We start from the raw sequence: 27,939 nt of genomic DNA, 5'->3' as shown, positions 1-27,939 counted from the left end.
CAAAGGGTCACAGGTCCTTCCAGGAGCCTGCTCTAGGCTTCCCATGGGGTCACAGCCTCCACCTTTGCTGGCCCGCGGTCCTCCTGGGGCTGAAGGTGGAAATCTGCTCCACTGTGGACCTCCATGGGCTGCAGGGGCACAGCTGCCTCACCATGGTCTTTGTCACGGGCTGCAGGGGAATCTCTGCTCTGGTGCCTGGGGTACATCCTCCCTTCTGCAGAGCTCTCTCACATATTCTCACTCCTCTCTCCAGCTGTAATTTGCTTCTGCAAAGTAACTTTTTCTCCATTCTTAAATCTGTTACCCCAGAGGCACTTCCACCGCCACTGATGGGCTTGGCCTTGGCCACTGGTGGGTCTGTCTTGGCACCAACTGGCGTTGGTTCTACTGGTCACAGAGGAAGCTTCTCACAGAAGCCAACCCTGTAGCCCCACTGCTACCAAAAGCTTGTCACACAAACCCAATAGAGAGTCATATAAATTCCACTTCCTAGAGGTTTGACTGCTTGAATGGGAGGGAATGACATAATTTTCTATTTTATCCTATTATACTTCAAAGACTGTAAAACTCAGCAAAAGTATACTAGCTATGTATATTGACATTTTTGCAAAAATGAAAAATTCCATTAACTTTATTCTAGATTTTTTTCCCCCATTATTTCTCTTTAATTTTATTTTTACACTAACTCTTTTAGAGAAAGCCTCAATGCTAATTACAAGCTAAAGCTTCTATATTAGCCGAAATTATTCTTTCTTTGGTCTTTATAAACTTTTCCTTTACTAGTCTTCTTTAATATATTTTTTAGAATAAAGTATGGAACCAACAGTGAAAAGGTTAACAGAACTTTCCAGAATAAGTAAGAAATATTTTAGCAATGAACAAGAAAATCTCACCCAAAGTTCCACTGAGGTTTATGACTCCACAAGACAAGAACACTGAAGAGGAAAGGAAGCTGTAGCATTCTGCAGGGACTGCAAAAGAGAATAAATTCAACAAATCATTTTGGATTTAAAATCTTGGAGCAAGAAAATTAGATCCCCTGGGCAGTATCTTTTAAAGCTCTGTAAGCAATAAGCCAGCAAAGGTAACTTTTGCATTTCTGATTGGTTTTGACAAGGTCTCTCCAACAGGGCTCTAAAAGAAACTAATCTGCCATTAGATACATGTAAAACCCTCCTATAGACAATAATCAAACAGGAAACAAAAGAAGGAGCAGTTAGTTTTGCAGAGAAAAAAGGTCACCAGAATGATCCTACAAAGAAAATCTATACTAGGGTCCAAGCTCATCAACCTGCAGAAGAGAAGAGGGAAATGCAAAACTATGACATTTGCTGATGATGAACATGAGCTGTTTTTCAGGGCAATATAATAAAAACTAAGATCAACTATAAAAAGGCATAGAGGATTTCTTGAGGAGTAGTGGCAAGCTACTAGTCTGCCCAATAAAATTCAGTGCTAGAGATAAAGCTATGCCTGTACTGAAAAAAAGTTACCTGCACAGTAACAGGTGCTAAACCAATAATTACCACCCAGAAGAAAAACAGATCTTCAAATTTTCATAGTCTGTCCTATGAAAACATCAGCCAAGCGCTCAGAATTGTTAGCAAAGACACTGAGAAGAAAACCAGGAGGTAGCTATATACATTGTGTATTCAGATATGGTATCTGCTACAGTACATATCCATGGCACCTTCTTATCTTCAGTACTATGTTCAATTCTGCACCACCCGATCTCTATTCAAATGTCACTAGAAAAAGGTATCATAGAGGTCTACAGAGTTATTAGTGGCACAGGGAAAGTGAATGATTGCTGTCTTTCATAACATAAGAATACGAAAAGTCAAAGGAATCACAAAAACACAGACTAGTTGAGGTTGGAAGGTACCTCTGGAGGTCATCTTTTCCAACCTCTCTGCTCAAGCAGGACCACCTAGAGTCAGTCATCCAGGACCATGTCTAGGTGGCTTTTGAGTATCTCCAAGGATAGACTTCACAACCTCTCGGGGGGATCTGTTCCAGTGCTCACTCACTCTGAGAGTGGGAAAAAAATTGTTTCCTGATGTTTCAGCTTCTGCCCATTGCCTCTGGCCCTGTCACCAGGCATGACTGAAAAGAGCCTGGCACTGTCCTCTTTGCACTTTCCCTTCAGGTATATATACATACACACATTGATAAGATCTCCCTGAGCCTTCTCTGCTCCAGGCTGAACAGTCCCAGCTCTCTCAGCCTTTCCTCACAGAAGGGATGCTCCAGTCTCTTCATAATCTTTGTAGCCCTTCACTCTATTCTCTCCAGTATGTCCGTGTCTCTGAGGAGCCCAGATCTGGAAATTATTATTTCACAATTAATTGTGAAAACATTTGCCACAGGATGTTGTGGATGCCATAGAGCTTCTGTGGATTAAGAAGGCAATTTTGGACATATTTCACATGATCTTTATATAGATGTCCATGTCAGGAAGAAATGAATCACCCATCTCCCTCTGCTGACTGCAAAGGGTACATGGCCATCTGATTTGAATACAGACTTTTGAGCACATACATATGCAGTTACTGGACTAACTTTAAATATACACAACAGAATTTGCTTACTTAGGTTAAGTTTACATCCTTTATGCCACATAACTTTATACTCTGAAGTATGAAGGTCAGCAGAGGCTTAGATGGTAACATGTATCATAAAAGCTTTAAAGAGGAAAAAAATCAAACAAAAACCAACCAAACAATTCTAATATTCCACAGTAAAGGACCAAAGTTTTAGAAAATACTGCTTTATCATAAATTTTCCTTCTAAACAGAAGGAACCAGACAAGGGGAGCAGGAGTAAAGATGTTCTGCACCCTTAATTCAGTCAGAAAGATTGCGCTACTCCACGTTTCTCAAGACAAGGAGCATCCAGATCATAGGACAAAGGACTCACAGACATCTATAGCCTATTCCTAACAAACCTAGGAAAAGTGTCTAAGAAAAGTAATCTCACATATGCTCTCTCACCATCCCAGCTCACTGTGCAAATAGCTACCTCCTATTTTGTGCTTCCTCCCCTCAGTGTGATGCTTGTATGTTTTCCTGTGTGGTGTTAACAGGAGAATGACCTCATGCAAGCTGCTGCCTGGACCAGCCAACTGCTTAAAGTGGAAATGAGTGGAGGCCATTTGGCTGTTGCATAAGTCATCAGCCGTATCTTTTCAAGGATGAAAGAGTGAGCACTGATCAACTCTTGCAAAGAAGACACCTAACCTAGTAAGAGGACTGCAGGCTTTGGATCCAACATAAAAAGTAACTGTTGGGTGTTGCTCCTGTGCTCACTGCTTCCTGATGATTTCCAGGCAACACTCTTCTCTGTACTCTGTTTATCACTCTGAGGTATGAAATCTTTCTGTGCAGTGCATACTGAATCCGCATGCTCAGATGTGATTTGGATTTACACTTATCTAACCTGCAGGCAATGCTCTTTCTCAGCTATCATCCTTCATAAAAGTGACTGACAATTTAGCCAGTAAATTCGAGGATCCCTTCTATTGTAGTCATAAGTCCTTTTTTTTTTCCTCTACTTAAAGGGCTTCTATCATGATTATTAAACGTGTTCCCCCATCCTTCTTCCTACCCTTCCAACTTCCCCAAAATTATGTAAAGATAGAAATATAAGATGAAAGGAACCACTAAGATAACTTCACAGCAATTCTATTTCAGTCCTCACTCGCTCTTTGAGAAAGACAGATCCTGTAATTTCAAAGCCACAGTCATTCCTGAATGGTAATCACATAGCTTGTAAAAGACAACCATGCTTTGATAGTTTAAATGGGTAAGGCTATTGATGGTCAAGTGCTCAAGCAAGAGGCAGATAGATACCTTTTTGTCACAGCATTCTCACTTTTGGAACATGTGCTCTCACAGGTTCTTTTCAGATGCAAAAGAGCTTCATACAATCACTGTTTTCAATTTCAGTGCTAAAATTTACTGTGTATGCACATATTCTCTCAAGCAAGGTTCTCGTTCATATGCAACTTTCTTTTTATGGAACATAATAGACACAATTATTTCAATAAAGCACATACTTAAAGCTAAATAACACACAAATTCCATTCATCAAATATAATTATTGCTAGAACTATGGCATCTGTTTTTAACAGCTTTAGAAGCTAAAAGGTTTCTGTTCAAAATTCGGATAGCATGCTAAAAGGTTTCTGTTCAAAATTCGGATAGCATGCTCAACTGGAAATAAAACATTATATCTTATATGCAAAGGTAACATCAGTCAAAATCAGTAACAGGGAACCTAACAGTGCCATAACAGGTTTAATGCAGATCAGAACACAGCTGCCAAAATGTTCAATGATTTAATATATTTGTCTGCTAAAAGCATATTTTCAATACTGATCAGCATCAAGATTTGGTCTAGCACACAAAAACACCATTCTTATTCAGAAACTTGAAGCTAGCAATGCCTGGTACAGTGATCCTATTTCTTGGGGTTGTTTTAAGGTTACAAATGGGAAGTTTCTGCATGTTTTATAGTTACTATTAATGGTTTTATTTTAAAGGCAAACTTTGGCAAAAATTATTTTTGCAACATAAAATCAATTTAAAAAGCAAAGTATTTCTAGGGGAAAACCAATAACAACAAGCATGAAGGCCATGGGCTTATTTTGTTTTCAAAACAATTTATATGCCAAAAGAAAATACTCGAGTATGTGCTCTCTGACACCCTGTTATTGCACAAAGCAGCCCAGGACATACACCCCTCTCAATATGAAACAAGCATTGTTTCCTGTGCAATTAAGTAGAGGCAGGAACACATTGCAGTGGAATCCTTTCTGCTAAAGCCAGTGCAAAGAATGAGTCAGAGCACAAATCAGCAGGGACAATGTTCTTACCTAAAAGGAACCAGCAGTTTTCAGTTTTAATACATATTTACATATCCTAAATTGAAACTAATCAACTCCACTGCATGAGTAGGTGACCCATAAAACTATTCACAAGAGGCATTACTTTAATTTAGGAAATTGTCCTTTTTTCCACTCTATAAACACTACTGTAGCAATTGTGGGAAAACAGTCACCTCTGCTTTGGGTCATTTAGTACAACTAATTGCCCTCTTGAGGGTATTTCCTTCTGTCCTTAATTCAGAGAGCCATTAACTGTCAAGAAACGTCAGCCATGGGAATCATTATTACTATTGCAAACCACAAATATGCAAAATGTAAAGAATAATCCTATTTTCTTAGCTCTCAGGAAAACTCATGTTCTCAAGTTGCAGATCACGTGAAAGGACTTACACAGTTCTAGGTTCATTTCTTGCACTGTCATATCTCCCCGCCTTCTAACTTTCCCACTAGCTCAACGGTCATATAACTATATTCATGATGAAGAGCTAATTAAATACTGTAGTACCTAGAACAACAGTAAACATTGAAAACATTACTGAAAATATACTATTTTAATTCATAGTCTCCTTCTAGTTATTAACACACAGCTAACAAATTGGAAGTTTCTTAAATGCTTGGCTTCCTAAATTTTAAGTGGACTATACATAGAATCACTATATGTCAGTGTAGCAAAAAAAACCCAAAACAAAACAAAAACCAATGAACAAAACACAAAGCATACCAATCCAGACAGGCTCCCACGAAGAGCAGGAATCATAAGTCATCTTGTGCTGTTGTGCTCAACAAAGTATTCCCTTCCCAAATAACCTGCCAAAAAAACAAAGAAAGTAAAATGTGACATATTTACTCTCAAGGCAGGACAAGATCAGGATAGCAAAATTTTCCCTGTAAAAAAACTTTATTTTTATTGGGAAAAGTAGAATACTCTGTGTCTCCTAACAAAAGACAGATCATAAGAATCTCACCATTTAATACTAACATTTGCCAGGACTGGAGTAACACGTTGCTTTAGGTCTCATTCAGACACATTTATTTCATTTGTAGACAAGCACACAGCTGTTAGCTGCTGTAAGTCTTATTGGATCTATGAAAATACATGCTTGGCCTTAACCATCAGGGTTCTGATCTTGATATCCCCAAAGACTCTCAAAACAATGACATTTAAATCTATGAGGTACTACTGAGCATCATAGAGATGATGAATAAATTTTGCCCAAATGGCAAAGATATTAGCATAACAGTATCAGAAAAACAAAGAGCAAGAAAACAGGTCTAGAGAGGAAGAATAAGCCATGAAAGTTTCAGTGCAGGATCTCAGCACTTCCTTTACATGCACTTGTACCAATCATCATTACACCTTAGGTAGTTAAAATTATTTCTGTAAACTGGGCCTAACACAGCTAAAAAGTTGCACATTCTATCATGGCATACGTGTTCTTAACTAAGAAAGTCAATTTTCAATGTAGCTTTTACTGATATTCTTAGAGGGAAGCCATAAAATTTCAGTGAGCCTTGAAAGCTGAGTTTATGTCACACCAATAGACTTAGGTAATCTAATTAGTTTATAAATATTATTTATATATAAAAATCAAGAGAACAAAGATATGGGCCACAGACACTTTCACATACTATTTTTTAAAAGGCTACATAAGTTTTAAATTCTGCCAGAATAAGCTTTAGGAACATCTCTAAGTCACCTCCACACTGGAGCAAAAGATGTCAGGATCCTTCAAGAACAAGTTTCTAAATAAAAGCTGTACACAGAGCTTGAAGGACAAACCAATGAATGAGTTCACATGGCAATAAGAACAAACCGTACTTGAAGACCACCCAGAACGTACTGGCTCCTACAGTCACTCAAGCGCTGAGTTTCTGTATCTGCAGCCAACTTAACACGGACTTTAAACATCCAAAACATAAGGCTTGATTTACCAGATTTATGTCTGCTGAGAAATCTGCCTTCTGCAAAAAAAACACATTATCTAGCCACAATGGAAGTCAGTGTCTGAAAGGTTTTTATGATAATCTATTAATACGAGTTGTTTTCCATTAGCATACAAATTTAATCTTTACATTTATTCTACAGAACAAAGAGGGAAGGAAAAATACAAGTCTCAGATTTGGCTATGTATAAAAGAGACAAAATGTAGCCATTGGATTATTATAGACTTTCACCATTTGGTTTGTTCCCTCTTTAGTGAGATAAGTAATATGAACTGCTAATCTTTCCTCTTTCTGAAGTGTCAAAGAAGTGAACAGGTTTGCAAGCAGGCAGAAAACTGCCAGGAGCCTGGACAGATTAAATACAGCAACAACCTGTAAGATCTTCCCACCGTACAAGCATATTCTCTGACATAAGAGCCATTTCTTTTCTCAAGTGATCATAGAAAGTACCACAGAAAATATTCCCAACTCTCATTAAAATGAAAGTATCTTTAAAATCAATTTAGAAAAGCATCCAAAACATCACTATAAACTACAAAGTTCTTCCACTTCGAGCCTCCAAGAAGGAAAAAAATAAAAGTACTTTTTCAAAGTAAATCTGGAAAATTTTATCAAATTTGAGTACCTTGCAGAGATTGCTCTTAACTGGGCAGGATTGCTTTAGGTAGCTTTCTGTTGGCAATAGGTTAACACTGTTTCATAACGGCATTCCTTTTTTCCCCGCCATTATAAATGATTAGTCAGGCCTTTTTTGTAAGAACAGAGGGGAAAAGCTCTGTAACCCTTCATGAAATTGGAATGTGAGGATTCCTGTTTCTGCAAAGAGCTCTACTTGTGGAATTACAGCCTTGATGATATCAGCATTTAGACCTGGCAGAGCTCCTGAAAGGATAGTCCTGACCTATTCCTCATTCATTCACTCATCCCTGAACCCAGCTCCCCACTCCCAAAGCTCGACTAAAATAGACTCTGACAAGCAAATTTAAAAGTTTCACTTTTCTGTCCTGAAGCTGTGAGATGCTGGGGTACACAGATTAAGGCATAAATTGTAGATTTAGCTTCTACATAGTAAGAGGTATTTTAATTCAAGACAGTGCTGTACCATAAGCAAGAAGGGTGCAAAACTTGTTCTTACTGATGAACATAGAGAAATTTAGATCTTGTTAGATCTATTTCGATTCCCCAAACCAGAAGCTGTCATTTCCAAAGAACTGAAATAGCAGAAGTCACAGGGATCTTAAACACCACTAAATTTAAAAATGTTTCCCACAAGCAGATTATATTATAGACTTAGCGACAGGCTAGAGAAGGTCTTAAAAATATTATGAAATTGCTTTTCAAATGAGTAATAACTTTTGTTACGTACTTTACTGACAGCTCTCTACATCTATTTGCACCTAGTCTATGGTTATATTTTATCAAGTTTCCCTAACATTTTCTTGGGATATTAAAATAAAATCATGAGCAAAAATGAAGTGAAATAAAGAAAGCTGTCTTTATTCATAACAATAGTCAATCTATCGGAAGATAATAGGCAAGTTAAAAAACCTGCTTCAAGTTAGAAAGCTTTGCCAGAGTTGTCCTATGGCTATTTCGGCTTTTCAACTACAGAAACTTCTCCAGTATGCTCTCTCAATGAAAGACTGAACTCTATGAAAACGTTTCACCTTCATATAACATAAGGTAAAGAGGCTATCCATAAAGGCTCCTTGTATTACATCATTCTTACTTCCTCTGTAGTGCCCCAGTATACGCAACATACACTATTGCACTGCTTTCTGCTAAAAACAGGGAAAGATGAATTTTCTTATTTTTCAGTGTTTTTGACAACAGCTGTTAACACACAGTCTTCTTTTATAAGCCAGGGCTTACAAAATTTACCTTACAAAAATGGTAACACCATCATCGACAGAATTTTACATTGATGGAATTTAAGCTCTCTCCCATAAAAATGTACCTGTTTCTTGAAACAAGATTATTTTAACAAAAAGGGATGTTAATGGAAAAGTGATTAGAATGATCAAATTTGTACTTTCTTCACACAGTGTGCTGCACACAAGTTCCTGGGATTTTGTTTAGTTCCAGAGCAAAGCAATCAGCCTTGCTTCTAGTTTTTCCACAGGGATTCTGCTCATGCTACAGCTAAATCTGTGCCTGCCCAAGAGTCTTGCTGCTGCAATACAGATGTTATGGATCTTACTTCTTGTCACTTGGCTCACAGAGAAGAGGTGCTGGTATAAAGTTAAATAAGGTGACTGTATTTCAGCAACAGGAACACTGCTGATCGGAGCATCCTGTTCTGAGAGTACTAAAAGGCTGCAACCATAAGATTTAGCTGAGAACTAAACAAATATTTACTTTATATGCATATTTATGTATTTATATTACATGCTTTTCTTCTTATACATATACATACACGCGATTCTTTTCAATACTTATTACCATCTCTATTCAGCCAAACATAAACATAAAATGCTCAATGTAACAAAATAATATAACAGTTATTTGTGTTCCTTTGATTTTTTCCCCCCAGAATTAGCCTACACTTTGCTGTTAGTCTAAATGAGTCTGCTAAAAATCAGTACATGTTACAATAGTAACTTATTTTTCATATCATAGAAACAGAGAATAAATAAACTATCTAATTCTTAATAGTTCTCCATATAATTTTTTTTAAAAGCTTCAGAATTATTTTTGGCTCATGTCAGCCAACTGGGATAACACTTTCAAGATAGCAACTATTTTGGAGAAACAATCCTAGTTATAAATCTATTCACACTAGATATTAAAAGACAGTTAGATTAAGAGTTCCCATCTGGACAATTCTCAGTGTGAGACAACATACTACAAACATTGTTTTAAGGATTCTGTATCAGGATTCTACTGAACAAACAGCCACCATGACAAACTTGCTCAATCCCAAAGTCCCTCAGTAAAGGGACAATGAAAGAGGAAAAGCCATCCTTCACATACTATGAAGTTATAGTCTGCTCCTGGCTACTGTTCCAGTGAAAAAACAGTGGCAGATTCTGATCCATATGTATACTGACAGTACTCATAAATACAGTAACTCCAGTCATTTGACAAACATGAAGGGAAAAGTTATAGTGCACTTAAAGCCATCTCCACAATAACCTCTGTTGGCTACCTGGCTGAAAAGACCAGAAGCAGTTCTCTCAAATGTACTCCAAATAACAGTTTAAACACCGCACGTTGAGGAGGTTTAACACTGATGGAAAAATGACTTATTTTCCAGAATGTGTTTTACTGAAAACAGTTTCGTTTCAATTCAGAAAACATAGAAGGGAAATTCTACTGACCACCTGCACACACTTGAAAACCTTCCTTAGCCTTCGATTTCATATTTAGCTCACAGACTATCTTTGCTTGGCAAGTTCTTACCACTTTCAATCTTACCAAGAGCTTTCCAGATGTCCTTTTTCTTACAGAAGAAGCTAAGGCAAGTTTCTGAAGCTCTACAGACTCAACCATCACCTGTTCTCCTCCCAGCTCACTATTCCTTTTCTTCTTAAGCAAACCCAGCCTGTGAAACGCTCAGTCCATGTCAGTCTTGTTTTGAGTAGTTATGCCTCACAAATAATAAAAAAACTGAAAAAAGCTATAACCACTTGCCCATATACTTGAATTTACACCCTTGTATGCATGGCATACAACTTCAGAACAGCAGAGCAGACTCTTGTGCTAGGTTTTTGTGTTGCCCTTCACTATCTATCTATCTGCTATCTCCGGGGCTTTTTTGGAAGTGGGTGCAATTCTAAGTATATTGCATTTAGATAGTCTAGTCATTCCTTTTCTCTTAAAACCACAACTCACACCATGCTGAGAACATGGGTACCACTACCTCCTCTAGCATTTCAGTTTCCAAGTCCATCAACCTGCAAAGGGATTTCAACTGCATGAACACAAGGCACTTGAAGTAGAGCAGCAATGCCAAATAAGCACTTTACCTCTCACATTGCAGACACTGGTAAGCAGAGGATTCACATCTTATTTATATGCTTTTTAAGGTCTGAGGTCTGCAGGTATTTCTGGCTATGCAGAACTTTTCCTGCCTTCTCCTTGTCCAGTCAGTCAATCTTATCAACTGGAACAGTTGCTGTCTGTCCTGTGGGCTCAGTGTGCTTAAGTCTTTATCCCTATTAGCCACATGCTTAGCTAGAATGGCTCAGATATGCCCATCTCAATGGTAAGAAGAAGAAAAACCTCTGCTGTATCAGTCAATAACCCTGGTTTGGAAACCTGACACATTTTCAGCAAAAGCACTAGGAAAAAAGAGCCAAGGTCTCTTCTTGGGCAAACCAAGTATCGAAACCACAATTCAGTTCCCTTGCTCCGAGCAACTTCGTGTATGTATATCAAATAGGTATAACACAGATGTTAAACACTTTATACACGAAGTTAAAAATCTGTAACTTCACCAGATCCATAGTAGTCCTATCCTTTCTAAAGTACTTTGAAGAATGTCAGTTCACTTCCTCATCCCAGTTTTTCAGCAGGACCATATTGCTGCCAGGTCTTCGTTACGTTGTCATCTATCCACTGGTCAGTCGTCTAAATGATTATTTTAGGATCTGTTTTACTGTACAGCTTTTGTCCATTTCCTAATTTCAATAGCAAATTTTTGTTCAGTGACCCACACACTAGGTGGTCTGAGTGGGAAGTTAAGGTACCTTTTGTAAATACTAACAAAACAATAAAAAATTAATGAACTGTAAAATACAGGAAATTAACTTCTCATCACATCATCTATCTACCCACCTAAATGAGTTTAAAATACCAGCTTCAAGCAGTCTGATGTTCTAGGGACATTCAGTTGCCATTTCATTTATAGTCTGTTTCCTTAGCAACACTATAATCCATCTGGCTGCAGAAAGCTAAATTCCCAAACCATATCCTCTCATACACCGGAAATAGGCTCAAAAACATTTATATTTTAAACAGCATACAGTCATCATGATTAGTGAGTGTATAAATGAATCTGGAAAGGCAATAATGTTCTTAAAACACACACACAAACTTCCCTGCTCTAGTTTGAATAAGAGGTTCCTGCACTGAGGATATCTTCCACCAAGAATTTCAGAAATATTTCTCTCATCTTTGTTTCACTGTGCCCAGCTGAAGGAGCCTTCAGAACTGCACATGGTCAATCAGTTCTCTTAAGGTTTTTCTAAGAGAAGAAATTTAAAAGACCTGGGATGCAATGCTACTAACGGCAGCCAAAGAAAGCCTGATGAAAGCTAATAACATTACAAAGTAGAGCCACTTGTCTTAAAAATACTTACTCTTCAACTTTTTGCATCTAAACTACAAATAACATCTATACAAACTAAACTAAAAATCCAGTCCCGAACAGCAACATTTAAACATCAAGAGTGTAAAAATCCCCAAATCAAAATATTCAGGAAAGCTAGCTCAAGACCTGGAGGATAACTAGCAATTCCCCAATGAAACTGGATAACATCAGACTTTTATCACCAGAATGAATGGACGCAACTTTAAATCACAGAATATATTTTAAGCATACACCATTTTGCATGAATTTGGCAACTTCAACCTTGCAAAAGGCAATTTCGTTCTCATGTAGTTATGTAGAGTAGAACCACCTCCTCGTTGCCTATATCTAAAAGACCTATCAACAGTCTTTAATCCACAGAAGGATTCTGCCATGCAATGAGCCATTTTAGTGACAAACCTGCATAGCTTTGCCTGACTCTACTGTACAGTAGTGGCCCACAAGTCCCTATTGCTCTGACCTGTTGACAGCAACTGAAGACAGACTTGAGCAGGCTGAACTGGGTAGGCCTTTTGGCAACATCTGGCAACTTTAGTAAGTGCTCATAAATACGAAGCCCCAACCTCAGGCCTTAGGTAAGTCTGTTTCCTTATCAGCATCTGTTTTTACACACACCATACCCCTCCCCATTTTCTTCCTACTAGGGCTGAGACTGATCTCACCTAATTTCAACATAGCTTTGAAGTAACCACATAAGCTTACTCAGTAGTCAGACAGAATATGCATTTCCGGAAAGCAAATTCAACTAAACCATTTCATTTATTTATTTTTCTTGTTTCTTAACAGTACTATACGTTAATACCCTTATGTATCTACACTTGCCTCATAATCTGACTCAGACGTATGTCTCTACATTTCACAATTCTGTAGTTTCAGAAAACAGAAATTGCCCTGTCAACAGCTGACACCAGCCTACCCCAGGAGTGATTCACCAGTGCCCCCCTCTCTGGAGTTAAGATGCTGGGATCCTCAGTGTGCTCTGGAGCTTGCCAAGCTTGTCAGGAGCCCACAAAACACCACAACGCAATCAAGATCACCCATCTGTCTCATCATTTCAGAAGTGTGAAATTTTGGAAGACCACCAAAGCAACTGGTCAGCCTCTGACTCGATGCCTAACTCACACTCATTTATACTGGCATCAAGAAACAAACAACCTGATTATTTATTGAAATAGCTGCATATTCAAGAACAGAGACAAACTTTCAAAGTAGCGCAGAAAACAGAGAGAATATTCCAGGGCTGTTACATTTTCAGCCCTGTTGATAATATATCGAAGTATATCTCTCTATTGGCAGTGTACAGTGGAGATGCTTTTTCAAGTCTATTATTTGCAGTGGACTTGAAAATACACATTTAATCCAGTTTATTTGGATCTAGCAGTTCAACAGCTGAAGTGCTATTACCTGAGATTTCATGCTTTGATTTGATATCTCAAAAAAAGATGAATGTAGTTGGAAATTGCCTTCTTATCAAAATGAAGGGAATGGGGAGGCAAAACAACTTCAGTCAGCAAATGCACTCAACCCCATCCCTATCCCTGTAATAAATGCAAGGGAAATTTCTTATAGTAGCTGCAGATGTCCCAATATCAGTAATGCATAATTCAACTTCTCCCTGTTATAAATATTCTCAACATGTCTTTATGAGTCATTATTAAATATTGCCAAATTTCTTTTAAATGTCACCTCCTTATCATAAATGACACAGTTGGAGCTTCAGCAGACATGCCAAATGAATTCAGTAGTCTGACGGATGGAATTAGCTTTTCTCCACTCTACCAACTCATGAACCCTTCACACCAGAAATAAGACAAGTGGTGGGAGACCCCAGTGTGATTCAGTTGATTTTGCTTCAAAAAGAAACAGGTAGTTCCTCTCCAGGCCACAAACTCTACCCAGAGTACTCAAGACAAGCATATGAAGGTCTGGGGTACTAGTGTGCATGAGCGCACTGTTGAGAGAATGGAAATGCAAATACAGCACACATATTCCTTCAATGTTTCATAACATGTCTTTGGCTAAATGTGGGAAGTTTGGATTTTTATTTGGACATTTACTTTGGTTCTTAAAATCACTTTGGTAATAAGATGAAGCACAGGTAATTTGTATACAAATGCAATTTGAAAACATTATCTGCACTTTGGAGTTTAGATGTGCAAAAGCATATACACATATAGTTAGTGACATCAAAATATCATGTGTATATTACATTCAATACTCCTAAACACATCCACAAGTCTCATGTAAGTCTCAAGAAAAAGGTCTAGAGAAACTGAGAAGTGACAACTGACAGAAGAGTGGAAATCAAAATGATCAAGTAATAAAAGACTTGTTGGAGTATTATCTACTGAAGAACTTAATCAACATATAATGTGTTTTCAAATTACTTTTCAAGTCTGACAAAAAAAAGTCACCTTTATTTTTCACAAGATATCAGTCTCTTTTCTATCATTATACACAATGAACCTTTGAAAGGGATAATTGTGTGAATTACGCTACTGATGCAGAAGATTTGTAGCAGTAACCACTTCCAAGCAGTATCAGGTTTTGAAGTTCTAAAACAGCTTTAGAAAGACAGGATTATTATTTTGCAATTTGCATTAAAAATACACGCTTTTTCTTCCGCTTTGTTGCAAAGGTTTCCCCTGTTGCTCAAAGCAACCCAAACTGAACACCTCTTGTTTGTGAACATTTTTCTATCACTTTTTTCCCTTTTTCTGTTTTTAAAATGAGAATATAACTTGCACAAGACAATAAGGTAATGAAGATAATTTAAATGTTCCTTAAGAACTGAGATATTATAGATATGAACACCACCACAGAAGAAACACACATGGAAGTTTAATTATTAAGCATTCAGAATAGGTTGTAAATAAGACATGTGATCATATATTGAACAATGACAAGAAAAAAAAAAGGACTGAAAAGGTGCTCATTATGGATTAACCTTGCCTAAACGTGGCTGTCCTAAAAGCTGGATAGCAAGGCTAAAAGAGCCATTGAGACTCTCATGATACAAAGCAGAAAGACACTGAGCAAGTAATACAGCCACATGTATCATAAACCACCTTATGGACAGGCTTATTTTCTCCACTGACTGTGCCTGAAAGGCTAGTTGAGACCATCTCAGTGCCACCACAGTACTCTGCAGAGCATTTCTAACAGAGCCCTGAAAGGTAGCCTATAGTCAGTGGGTTTAAATTTGCTATGCAGGGGTCCATACACCTAACAAGGCTGAAAAAAAAATCACAATCACAGGACAAGATAGCTGGCTTTCAGAAGCTCAGCTTGAAGACTTAGATTTACCTCCTAAACCAACAGCATCCCTTCACTGCACATAATGAGGTAGTCACCTGATGGAAGATACAATGTACGATCATGTGGGAGAAAGAAAGGAGAAATTTCAAATATCACACCTGTTTCAAAAAGTAAGGCTAGCAAAAGATTTTTTTTTGCCCACAGAAACAAAAAAGTAATTCAACTGATTTCATCAGCCTGCTATTGAATAAGGTGTGCAAACCTGACTGGAAGAGGATAGGTTTTTACATGCTTGGCAAAAGCTATCTATATTCATGACAGAGAGTGTGTTATTAAGCATCTGAAAAATATTTTTTGCTTTTCATGAGCACAAGAATCTGACTCTTCTTGGAGGTTTACAACAAAGGACAAGGGAAAACACACACAAGCTATGGTATGGGTCACTTCAGTTAGGCCTTAGGAAAAAAGCTTCATAGTGACAGTGGTCAAACACGAATAGGTTACTCACGGAGGCAGTGGAATCTCCATCTTCTGTGATATTCAAAACCCAAGTGGACATGATCCTGAGCAGCCTCATCTAACTTTCAATCAGGCTCAGCAATGAGACAAGTGGTGGCCTACACGACCTCCTGAGGCCTCTTCCACTCTCAATTATTCTGTAGTTCTATGCTCCAGCCTCAGTCCACTTAGGCTATAACAGTGATTATTTCCTCAAGAAAGCCTGTAAAATCTAAGCATAGGATCTGAAAGCCTGCTTCCCCTTTGCTTTCTTGACCTGATCTGCTTGGCCAGCTGACCTGACCCATGCAACTAGAGGGTTGCATGCTAGATTAGGATAAAATATTCTAACTGGCCAACAGAAGTGACTAGCAACTACAAATTATATATTACATCAACAAAGAAAAGGATCTGGCAGAAAAATGTAGGCAGCAGCTGGGCAACAAGATGGCCCAGAAGAAACAGGTCAGTAAAACATTGCAGGGAAAACAACAGTAAAGTCACCAGACAGCATTGCCCTGTGGACAACAGAATGGAAACAAAGCATTAAAGCTTCACCATCCTCCTTAAGTCAGTGACATCATATTACATAAAAATTATGAGGTAATGCGGGTCATTTCATAATCCATGTTTAAAGTATGCTATTTCCCTTTGTTGTCAATCCACCTATTGATCACGATCTACTGCTACAGCTTGGACAGTTACAGCCTGAGTTGGCATTTAGAGAGTTCTAACTCTGCTAAAGACATAAGAAGTGATCAAAGATACCCCAGAAAAAAATACACCTTTTGCTTCTATCTGTTTTAGGGGTAAAAAAAAAAAGCACTGAGGAAATTATACACCCAAAAACTATGTTAAAAAATTAATGCTATCATGGTTCAAAAGTCAAGCTCTGAAGCCTTGAGAAGTAGCAGTTATAGAACTGAAATTAAACACTAAGATATAGTCTTTAACTATGTGACTAAATACTACTTATCCACACAGAATCCAGCTTCCTTTAGAAAGTGCATTAGTCATCAAGATGAGCAAGTGTCCAAAACCTTGCTTTCTCCACAATTATTCTCTGTCACTATGTCATACCTAATCAACACAATTCTCCTCTCCCAGGAGGAGAAAAATCAAGGAAGAGATGCAAAAATCATAACCATTCTTTAATTTTGGTTGCCTGATTTGAGATGCAAAGTGCTCTGAAAAAAACCTGGTCCCAGACAGTATAAAGCACAGCTCCCAAAGGCCACATCATCATCACTTCAAAGCTTTAAATTTCCAAACACTTCTGGGCTTATGTGGACTTAACAGTATTCTTTTAAACACGGCTTGTGTATAATAAACATCTAGATTGATGTAAATTAGGTTACAGTTATGCAAGAGATTTCTCAAAGTGCCATTCAGACCAGTGGGACTCCTCAGACACTGACGTGTCACCTTGCTGAATCAGTGCTTTTACACATGAAAAAAAAATGGATACCTCAACTTTCTCCTAAAGCACGCACTGAAATGTCTCAATATTAAGAACTGTATTTTACAAGGTTTCATTCGTATGAAATCAACTGGAATTTCCCTGAGCCGAGCTGCCGGTTTGGGAAAGCACTTTAGAACATTTACCCAATCCCATCACACATGTAAGGTTTACATAAGTGTCTAAGTGTTATTCTCAACTGGAAATGAGACGGTTAAACAATTACCCTATTTAAGTTCAAACTGTACTACTAGCTAGGTTAGCAAAATAAAGGCTGCCAGCAAATAACAGAGATAAGAAGTACACCATTCTCTTAAAGTACTTTATATGTGTATGAGAAGCACTGCAACCTGACATAACAATTTGCAATCTGAGACTCTACTTCTGGATCCTACAACTATGCTTCCTCAGATAATAGTTACACTTCCTCTTGCCTCACTTTCCTCATTTGTAACAATGAAGCCTGACACCCTTTAGAGCATTGAAAAAAAACCCCAACATTTGCTCTGCCTAACTTGCTACTTGTAACACATTAGGAAAGTAGCAAACCATCATGTGACTGCATTCACATCTAGCCATCACGATTGCTTATGGACACGCAATGCCCTGGGAACACATTTCCAAACAAGCAGAAGAAGTCACATAAGCCTTTCCCTGATCTTGTTTACCTCTCCTTTATTGAGAAGTGGGAAAGCCACCACGCATTCACCTACTCCCTCTTCACCCACGTGTACAAGTGGAGATGAAAGGAAGAAAGCTCTGCCAGTTCTAAGCAGCTGACCATGAAAAGCAGCATTTTATAGTGTCAGAGATCCTCAATGAATGGAAATTAAATCACTATGATTGAGTACAGACTTAAGGAAGGCTACCTGCAGATAGACTATGTTACAGATAGACTATGTCCACACTAGTAAATCAAGCAGTGCCAGGAATTATTCCCAGGAAACAGAATTCCCTCAGTCACAGACCGCTGAACTGTCAGACTGGCACAGCATTCTTCTAACACAGGGCAGCTACAGATCTCCCATGCAATTTTGAGGTATGGTTCTAGATTTAACACAGGCCAGGTGCCAGTCACAATCACTAGCTTGTACTCAGCTATCCCATTCTGGAAGGCAGGAGAGTTTAGCAGCATTGACAAGGGCCAATCCACAAGAGTTGGCTTCAGAACCAGAAAACAGCCTTGGGTGCATTTAATTAGCTGCAGAGAAGTGGTCATAGCCTCTCCAGGCTTCATCTGCTATTATTCCTAAAGGAATATTTTAAAAGTGGCAAATGCAACGATGAAGCATATAAGCATTGCCTGATCAGCACCACCTGACAAAAGTCACCTACGCACTGTAGCACACAAGAAGAAAATTAGAAATTAGTAGAGCTCATCTTAGCTTCTTCCTGTTTCCTCTGAGTAGGCAGACTTCACATATGATCTACTAATTTCCACAGTCTCATTTATTTTCTCAGTTTAAAAAAAGACAAAATTTACACATTTAGAATACATTCTTACAGTAAGGCTACCCTCTACATGAATAATGTAGAATAGCGCAAGAGGCTGTGCTTCTGAGGGCTGATCATTTGGCAGTAAATATTTCAAATTACAGTTATTTAGAAATTATTTTTCTTCTAATTATTAGTCATTACCAAATTTGCTTCTGTAGACTAAAAATGTAATTACTGGTGAGTCTATTATGTTATCCTGGAGCTACAGCAATTTTGGCAAATACGTTTTCACCATAGAGAACTGTGCAAAAAAACAACAGTAAAAACACATTTGACAACTGACAATACACAGCTATTCCATGTTATTAATCTTGAAACAAATCTGAAGTCTTTTTACATTTTCATCTATCTAGAAACGGTCTAGTTAAAGCTGCCCTTTTTATAATTTGATGCCTCTGACACCTTTGCTCTAATGTTAGAATGTGTAAGATGTCCCACAGAAAATGCATTATGCAAAACCCTTTTGGCACTGCTTAAGCATTCATGGTTTCAGTAAGGACAAACAATTTCATTTAACAGCCCTCTTGGGCATGGATCTAACTTGCTCTGACCATTTAAAATATGCATGTTACCTGTAAATCTTTACGTAAATCAACCGTTTTCTTGGAAAAGTGTTTTTATTGATTTACAAGGAAAACTTCATTATATGCTTTGGGTTTTATATATACATACATATATATATATATATATATAGTAGGCTGCACTGTATTATCTGACTTTTACAAAGCAAGTATGAGGAAAACTATGCAGCACACCCAAATAAAAATTACATACTCGTCTAAGTAGATGAAAAATCATCAAAACCAAGCGAGGCACTTCTATTTTTTTCCAGGAGCCACACGCACACCATACTGACACCGGCAGGTTCAAGAGTTGTGCACAAGCAGGAGCCTAAAGAAGCAGGTGACAGCAAGAAGCCAGCCCCACCCCGTGCCCCTGACCAGCGGCCCGGAGGGCCGGTCCAGGAGAGCCGAGGGGAGCCAGGCCACCTCCGGGGGACGCAACCCCGGCGGAAGCGCGGCCCCCGCACGCCGCCTCCTCGCCGGCACCACCGCCGACGGAGGAGCAGGAGGAGAAGGAAACCCCCCACGGGCGGCCCGACGGGCCACGGGACGCGGCCGAGAGCGCCCATCTGGGGCTGGCAGCGCTCCCGCCCCCGCTGCCCGCCCGCGGCTCCGGCGGCTCCACTGGGAGAGGGGGCGCCCGGCTCCGCGGTGCCCACGCAGCCTCCTCGGGGCGCCGGCCCCCGAACCGTCCTAGCCCACGGATACGGATCCTCGGGGCTGGAGCGGCTTCCTGGCCGCGGGATCCCGGCTGGGGCGAACCGGCATAACCGTGCGGCGCTCCCGGCGCAACTCTCTCCCCACTCCTGCCGCCCGTCCCGCCGGCCCCGCGGAGCTGCTCCCGCTGCTGCCCGGCAGCGCTCCTCGCCCCGGCTCGGCTCACCTCACGGCGCGGCCGGTGCCCTGCGGAGCCCGGCGCAGCACAAGCGCGGCCTGAACCCATCCCTCCGGGAAGTTTCCTGCCATCGCAGCAGCTGGGGAAAACAAAAGCTTCAGAGCCGGGAGCGGGAGGAGGAGGAGGAAGGGAAGCGCAAGCGGAGAAGTGAGAGGCATTGCTCGCCCGCCGCGCCGCTGCCCTCGGCTGCCGACTCCTGCGGAGGGCAGCCCGCTCAGCGCCGCCTCCCCATTGGCTTCGGCGGCGCCTCTGCTGCCCGAGCAGCGCCGCGGAAACGCCGGACTGAGGAGCAGGCAGGCGAGCCAGCGCCTCTCTCCCCTCCCTGCCTCCGTCCGTCCCTGCCCGGCGCCGGCAGCTCTCCCCGCACCGCGCGTCCCGCCGCCGCAGCGCCGCCGAGCCCCGCCCGCGCCGCGGCTCCGCCTCCCGGGGGCGCGCGCACGCTCGGGCCGAGCGGGTCCCACCGCCCCCGGTGCCCGTGGGCGCTCCCGATGGAGCCGCCCCGCCGACCCTCCGCTCCGCAGCAGCGGGCAGCTCGGGCTGGGCTGAGCCGCTCCGCAAGGCCGCCCCTTCCAATTCTCACCGCCCAGCGCCAGCACGCTGTTCCTGTAAAAGTTGGAGGCGTGTCTTTAAAAACCGAGGTAAAAGATGCTGAAAAGCAGGATTAACAAATGCAGAGGAGCTCCAAGCTTCCTGCCGGGCAGGGACATAAATATGTTATGTGCTTGGTGGTACTGCAGTCCTTGTGTACATAAAGGGAAAATTAGTATATCTCCAAGAGTCACTTTATCACAGAGAGTTGTGCTAGATGATTTTTAAGGACTAGCCTTCACAAGCCTTCATGTCACAGCTAACTTGGTAAGGGGGAAGGTTTGCTAGACAGGCTATAGTTAGCAACGTTAAGGTCGCATAGTATGTGGCATTGGCAGCCCTATCGCTTCCGAACTGGGATAGGGTGACTGCTGATGCTGAGAAGTGCAAGGCCATAAATCGTAGTTTCAAGCCAAAGTCTACATGGTTCCGGGTAGCTTTTTGTGGTTTTCAGTAGTTCTTTCAGTAATTATGTATTATTGACAAGACTCACTATATCATAACAAATAGCTGTACAGGGATGTAAACTGATATGAAAACTCTGTATTGTATTACAAAACTTGATGTCTAAAACAAGGAAGAGTCTTTCAGAATCCCTTTTCCTATTCAAAGTGCATTTGCCTGATTGCCAGCTAACAAGTCTCTACATCAGATCACAACTGCTCACAGTGAACTCAAACCATGAGAGAATGAGGAAGCTTCTCATTCTCCCAAATGGATCTCTTAAGCATGCAGCTGATGGGATGCCAGCAGAATGCTAGCAGCTACATCCAATCAAAGCACTGATATTGCTTTGATTTTTGAGAAGTTCAGGTCTTGATTGAGTTCAGCAGCCACAAGGCTGAGAACTGCAAAGCTAATACAGAGAAAAAGCAATTTTTTATGACAGCTTTAAAAAATTCTTTACTGAGTAAAATTATTTCTTTATTCCTACATCTTGTGTAACAAGTGGGTGTGAGCACTTTTTTGGTTGTAATTTCCCATCAGAGAAAAATTGCTGTTAAGTTCTGCTGCTCATTTGGAATGCATAAGGAAAAGAACCTGTGGACCTTATTTGTTTTGTGGGACGCACTCTGAACTCCTCCCATCTGAAATAGGCATAACTAACCAGTGAGAACCTGCTCCACTGGAGTTTCTGATTTGTTTTGCTGTGGTTGGATAAAGTTTTTCAAGGCTTTTTCTAGCATAGGGGAGGCATGATATATTGATTCAATTTGAAAATTCTCAGATATTATCACTGCACTCCATCTTGTGGAAGAGGCAACAATGTGTTTTTAAATGATCCTGTTGTGGTTTGTTTGAGTAATTAAACCTAACAATGTTTGGTTCTTACTGCCAAAGCAAGCAACTACATGTAGCAGTGGATACAAGAAGTTGTTTAATTCTCAGTCTGCCTAATTGTACCCAATGGATTTGTGTAAATGTCCCTTGGTTTAGGTATGAGCTTCACATCTCCTCTTCCTTTGTTTTTGGAAGGAGCTTTAGGAAAGCATTTGGAGAATCTAATTTGAAAAGAGAAACTAAAGCAGAAAAGAATCTGCTTTCTAGGTGAAGTTGCCGAGGAGCACCCAGATTTGTGAGAGATTTGGGGATGATGATCTGTGGGGATGTGTGGCTGGGGTGAAGACTCTGCCAAGCAGGACTGTGTAGGGAGCTGACTGCTTGGGGTTTTGGTTTGTGTGGGTTTGCTGGGTTTTTGTTACCCCTATATGACTCACAATAATCTAGTTGTATCTGGACACTATTGGGGATTACTATCTGTTTTACCAATAAAAAAGAAACAAATGATGAGGTTCTCTCTGTCCTTCTGAAACTGCCTTTCATGGTTTGTGACCTTTTTCTCCTTGATGTTCAGTACTGCTTTGGGAAATCAAAATAGATGTTGAGGCAACAGCTATGAACCATAGCAAGGGCATAGTCATATGTGTTTGTGTCTGGCCAGGTTCAGAGAAAATTGAGAAACTTATCTGGATTCACTGCTATGGAAGGGTTAACCTTATAATAGTTACCCAGGACAAGCTTGAAGATAAAGCCATTTAACCTTAATGAATAACTTAAAATACAAAGGGCTACTTATTCCAGCTGTTCCTTGGATGGAAAAAAAAAAGATTTTCTCGAGAAAAGACTGTAGAAAAGCTTAGTCATTCAGACCCAAAGAAACAGGGAAAAACAGGAAGAAGTTAGGAAGAAATTCTTTTGTGCAAATGAGGATCTTCCGAATTACCTCACCCCAGAAGTAGATTTCACAGGGAGACTGAATTTAATTAGCAGCCATAAACTGTGATTTTCTTTTTCTCTTTTTTTTTTTCCCAGAATTCTCCTCTCTCTTGCAGTAGCAGAAAAGTATGCACCTCTGTCTGTTGTGGTGTGGAACAGCAGTGCTGAATGAAGCACTGGCCTTTTCTGTTTCATTTACCAGGGAGAGCCTTGGACAACTTGCTGATTGCTGGTATGTCCTACTGCTCCAAACTGTGCTAAGTCTGGTAAAGTAGAAATGATCTAAGTAATGCCTCAGTGCAAACAAGGCCTTGAAGGTGGAATGTCTCTTTCTGTCTACTATTCTAACATTGGTCTCATTAGTTCCTGATGTAATAGTAAAGGCAGGGAATCATCACTGACTGCTGTATTTGTTAACCTTTTCCAGATTCTTTGGTCATCTTCCTAGAGCAATGACTCATCACTTCATCACTGCACTGATTACATTAAATTGTTATTATTATTACAATATAAGTAACATAATGCTTATGTTAATTCACTCTGTATGGAACTGTCAGAATTCCTGAAACAGTCCTCAATTGAAAGCATCCTACATGAACATTTTGGCATTACTTACACTCTTCCCAATTATTCTATTCATATTTATTATATTTAATTCTGTTCAGTGATGGGTTTTGATATAGTATGCGAAACCTCGGAGCAAATGGTCAGACCGTTTTGTGAAACCATTAGTCTCATTTGAAGGGAAATCAGGACATAACATGACTGCTCTTTCTCTTAAAGAGGCCAAAGAGTAATGTTGGGGCAGACTTGAAATGGAAGAAAAATGAAGAGTCTGCTTTTTAAAACCATTAAACACAGATGATAAAATGAAGCAGTTAGGGTTTTGGTGTTTTTTTCTAACAGTAGCAAGAAAATATGCAGATGAACAGAACAAATGTCAGATGTTGAAAGATTTTATATTTGCACTTATTTTATTAAGCAGTTAGTTGTATACAATCCCAATAGAGTCTTGAGTTTCAAGGCTGGCTCTGAACTCTGTGCCCTGGAGAAAAGAAAGATTTCAAAATGTAGTTTCTGGTATATCCAACATAAAAAACCACCCTTATCATCTTTTTTGCTTGTTTTTCTTTGTAACAGAGTGAATTTGAAGATATGAAAAACCACAGCATAGTGTAACAATGAAGGAACAGTAGCAAGATCTGACCTTGGTGGATTTATTCATGTGCTTGAAGTTACACAAGTCTTTTGCTCTGTTTACCACAGTAACTAGCGTGAGGTAAGAAAGACTGGGTGAGTTAAGGACCAGAGTGAAAAAAACAGGCTGCTATTTTGAAACAGAAATTTATGACACTGATCTGAGCATTTGTACAGAAGGCTGGTGAATTGGAGCTGAGTTTGAAATGTAGCATGAAAATGCTTTCACACCTTTCTCTAGAAAAATAAAATCCTCTAGAGCCATGTTTGCAGTGCACCAAATATCAACTAGTCATTCCCTCACAGCTTCAGTTCTTTGTTTTCTATCCTGTTTTCATTCTGAGGGTAAGAGAGAAAGAGAAATCATGTCAGCAAAATTTGTGCCATTGCCAAGCAAATATGAGATAATTTAATATATAATTTCAGGTATTGGCACGCGTTCAGTCTCTCTTATCCTCTTTTGGCCATCTGACTGCTATTGAAGTAATATCTTTTACTTCTCATAGCAAAGATGAAAAGATGGTCAACAAACCTCATAAATTCATCTGCCTCTCAAAGGCCATTTACTGCTTCAGTTGCTACTGTTTGCCTTTGAAGCAAGATAAACGAGCTCTACTGCATCTCTGCACCGTTCACATCAATACGAAAAAAATGTTCTGGGAAAATTCAGCATTCAGTTTCCAGTCTATAAGACCCTGAAGTGTCTGGGTCTTCAGGAATTATAATCATTTAGGAAGCTTGTGGAAGTGTGCTTCCATGCAGAGACGGTAATAAAAGAAGTGTAGTCTTGCCCCTTCCCAATCCAGCTGTGCCCGGTTTTGGAATTTTGCTATTCTGTCACATTCAGCTTCATATCTACTCCAGTTACTCGATACAATTTTCAGTAGAATCTTTGTGGTACATATTGGTATCATTGTTTTCAAAATTATGTTTACTGATAACATAGGAATTAAAATTAAAATTAAGTCTTTATTTTTCAGCAAATGCTTTGGGATCCTTACATTATAGTCTAGTGAAACTAGCCGGAATGGCTTTTCAATGTCTTAATGCAGGAAATTATCTACAGTGCATCATCTGAACCTGTCCAGTGTTTTGTGCAACTACACTCTCTAAGAAGAGGATAACACAACAGGACTTCTGCCACAAGCACCTTTCTTTTGTGATGTCACAAATTTGGTAAGGCAAAATCTAATTCTGTGCATCATGTTAGAACTGTAGCCATTCATTAATCAGCAAATTTGACTTTTAATAGATGCTGTAAATCAAGATGGACAACATAGATGGTATTTATTAGAAAATTACAAAAGGTCCCTATAATAATACAGATTTCTGAACTGCTAACCAATGACAAATGCTTCACAGATCCTCCAATTAAATAAAAACAATGGTGAAAAACTCATTTATCATTAAAAGAGAGCATTACCTTAAGTAAGGTAAGCAATTTACCACTGAGATATATCTGTGTTGGAATCCCCTTCTATGAATGAACAACTAACTTCAGCAAAGAATGAACATGAAATAATGAGTTTAAAACAAAATTTTCTGTTCAGTCAATTTAATAAGAATATAAAAATTTTACTGTGATGTTGCACATAATTTTCAGTTCTCTCTTTAAAAAGGTTACTACCCTATTTTAACTACACCTGAGATTAGGTAAGTTTTTGAATTCTTTTTAAGTACCCTTTGTCCTAAATATTCCTTACTATTTTTAGAACAGCACTAGTAACTTAACAGTGACTTTCACCTGTGGAGGCCTTTACAATTCACACTCCTTAGAGAGAATGAAGATGTCTAAGAACATACATGAACATGGGAAATGCCCCACTGGGTTGGACTGTGGATCTTTTTTTTTTGTCTCAGACAGGGGTAAGAGACCCTGGTGCACATCAGGTATTTTGTGTGTACATCAAATGAGGAGGGTGCCATCTCTCCTCCAGAAATGCTCATTGAACTTCTAGCTGCACTTTTTCCTCTGAACTTTATACACTCCCTAACCAAGGCCCTTTCCAGTTGCAGGGTCTCCTCATCAACGGCTTCCAGGCCCTGCCCGTGTTGGTTGTTAACATCACCAAAAGACGTAAGCTTGATGGGGGGATCCTGGTGACAGTGGGACCTGTGTCCTTTCATTTCACCATCCTTCCACACCTCCAGGCAGAGCATCACTGGGCAGCATCCACCTGCTCCTTGGTTAACCTTCGAGAAGGAATGGGTGATGTCAGGGCTTCTCTGCTTCATGCCCTCCTCCAGTTCCCTATCTGTGTATTTCCAGTTCTGTAACTCTTCCTTTTCTATCATTTGTTGTTCATTGCTGTTCAATTTTTTCTCCTTGTTTTCATTACCTATAGCCCTCTCCCTCCCTAGGGGGCCTTCAAGGTTTTGCTAATACATACCTAAACAGAAAAACAAATAGAAACAGCAGCAGTAGGAGAAACTATTCATAGAGTGCACACAAGCTTGGCCACCTTCTTCAAACCATGTTCTTTGTACTCCCGTAGCTTCCATGGCTCTTATGAAGATAAATCGTTGCTTAGTCCTTTCACTATCCACTTTTTGGATTTTTTGTAAGTGAACTTATCCAATTCTTGTCTGAACCTACTGTTGGGATCTGCTGCCACAACCTCTTTCAGCAGCAAGTCTAAAAATACACTAGCCACTGTTTAAAGTAATGTGTTATTTTTATCTGTTTTAATTTAATTCCACCAAATAAGCCAAAATTGTAATGTGGTGAAAAATGGTTCTATATTCATCTTTTCAGCCACCTCTGTGATTTCATAAACAAGTCTTGCCACAGCGCTCTCCTAGTTGATAATTTTTTAGTCTGATCTCATAAGACAGCCGCTACCTTTAATCCCTTTAATAATTGCAATTGTTTGCTATGTATCTTCCCTAACTTTTATCAGGTCCTATTCCAGGACCAAAACTGTAGAGCATTCAAAATGTGGATACAATAGAGTTGCATTAGAGTTAAGGCAAAATGATGCTTTCTCACTACCATTTCAGATTATGCCAAACACTGGGTTTTGCCTCTTGTTTGACAAACTCATGCAGGGATTTCAGAGAATTTCAGCCTCAAGAACTTTAACATTTCTGAGCTGTATCTGGTCATTAGATCTGGAAGTGCTTTGTGACAATGTGTGCTTCAGAGAAAGCTAATTAAATACTGTTGTTAAATTTTAGAAGCAATGTTAACCAGAATTTCATTCTGAATCCCATAAACGATTACTTTTTACCATTTTTCATATCATCCATGAGTATTGGTCCCAGTGCTGTAGGTCTTCCAAAGGAACAGCTCTACTTGGAGTGAAGTGGAATTCTAGTTTAAATAAGCTCAAATGTATCTTTGGTATAAGGCAGACAAGGTGAAAACACTGTAGATCTTAGCTAGGAAGACAGCAGAGAGAGCAAATTGGAATTATTTTTGGATCAGTACCTGAGTCCTATGATAGAAAAGCCAGCTGCTTCTCCTGTGGTTGGTGATCTCCATGCTGAGTGTAGAAGAAGGAGGGGAATGAGTGCTCCTTAAACATCACTGAAATTTTCATAGGTTTTTGGTTTTTTTCTTAATTTCTATATTTTCAATGTCCGAATACCAAAAGTGAACAATTAAAGGTGTTTATCAGA

At 39.6% G+C, this 27,939-nt stretch overlaps 2 protein-coding genes across 2 annotated transcripts in view; one reads left to right on the top strand and one right to left on the bottom strand.

The window, feature by feature from the left end:
- Positions 1-20,443, bottom strand: part of GPR63 (G protein-coupled receptor 63) — a 33,392-nt gene extending 12,949 nt beyond the window's left edge. The window contains exons 1-3 of the mRNA XM_064649927.1: positions 20,305-20,443; positions 5,610-5,695; positions 894-971 (exon numbers count right to left, since the gene is read on the bottom strand). The gene's annotated coding sequence lies outside the window, so the exon portion shown is untranslated. The remainder of the gene's footprint in view (positions 1-893; positions 972-5,609; positions 5,696-20,304) is intronic.
- LOC135410686 (collagen alpha-1(I) chain-like) lies at positions 44-27,939 on the top strand. Its single transcript, XM_064647393.1, has 5 exons — positions 44-200; positions 19,645-20,954; positions 23,218-23,353; positions 24,262-24,400; positions 25,299-27,939. Exons 1-3 carry the CDS (start codon positions 44-46, stop codon positions 23,287-23,289), a joined length of 1,539 nt encoding a protein of 512 aa, XP_064503463.1. The 3' UTR covers positions 23,290-23,353; positions 24,262-24,400; positions 25,299-27,939.

This window comes from Pseudopipra pipra, chromosome 3, assembly GCF_036250125.1.
Source record: "Pseudopipra pipra isolate bDixPip1 chromosome 3, bDixPip1.hap1, whole genome shotgun sequence".
NCBI lineage: Eukaryota > Metazoa > Chordata > Aves > Passeriformes > Pipridae > Pseudopipra > Pseudopipra pipra.
Note: the sequence above shows the minus strand (reverse complement) of the source record. Positions and strands in the feature narration are given on the sequence as shown.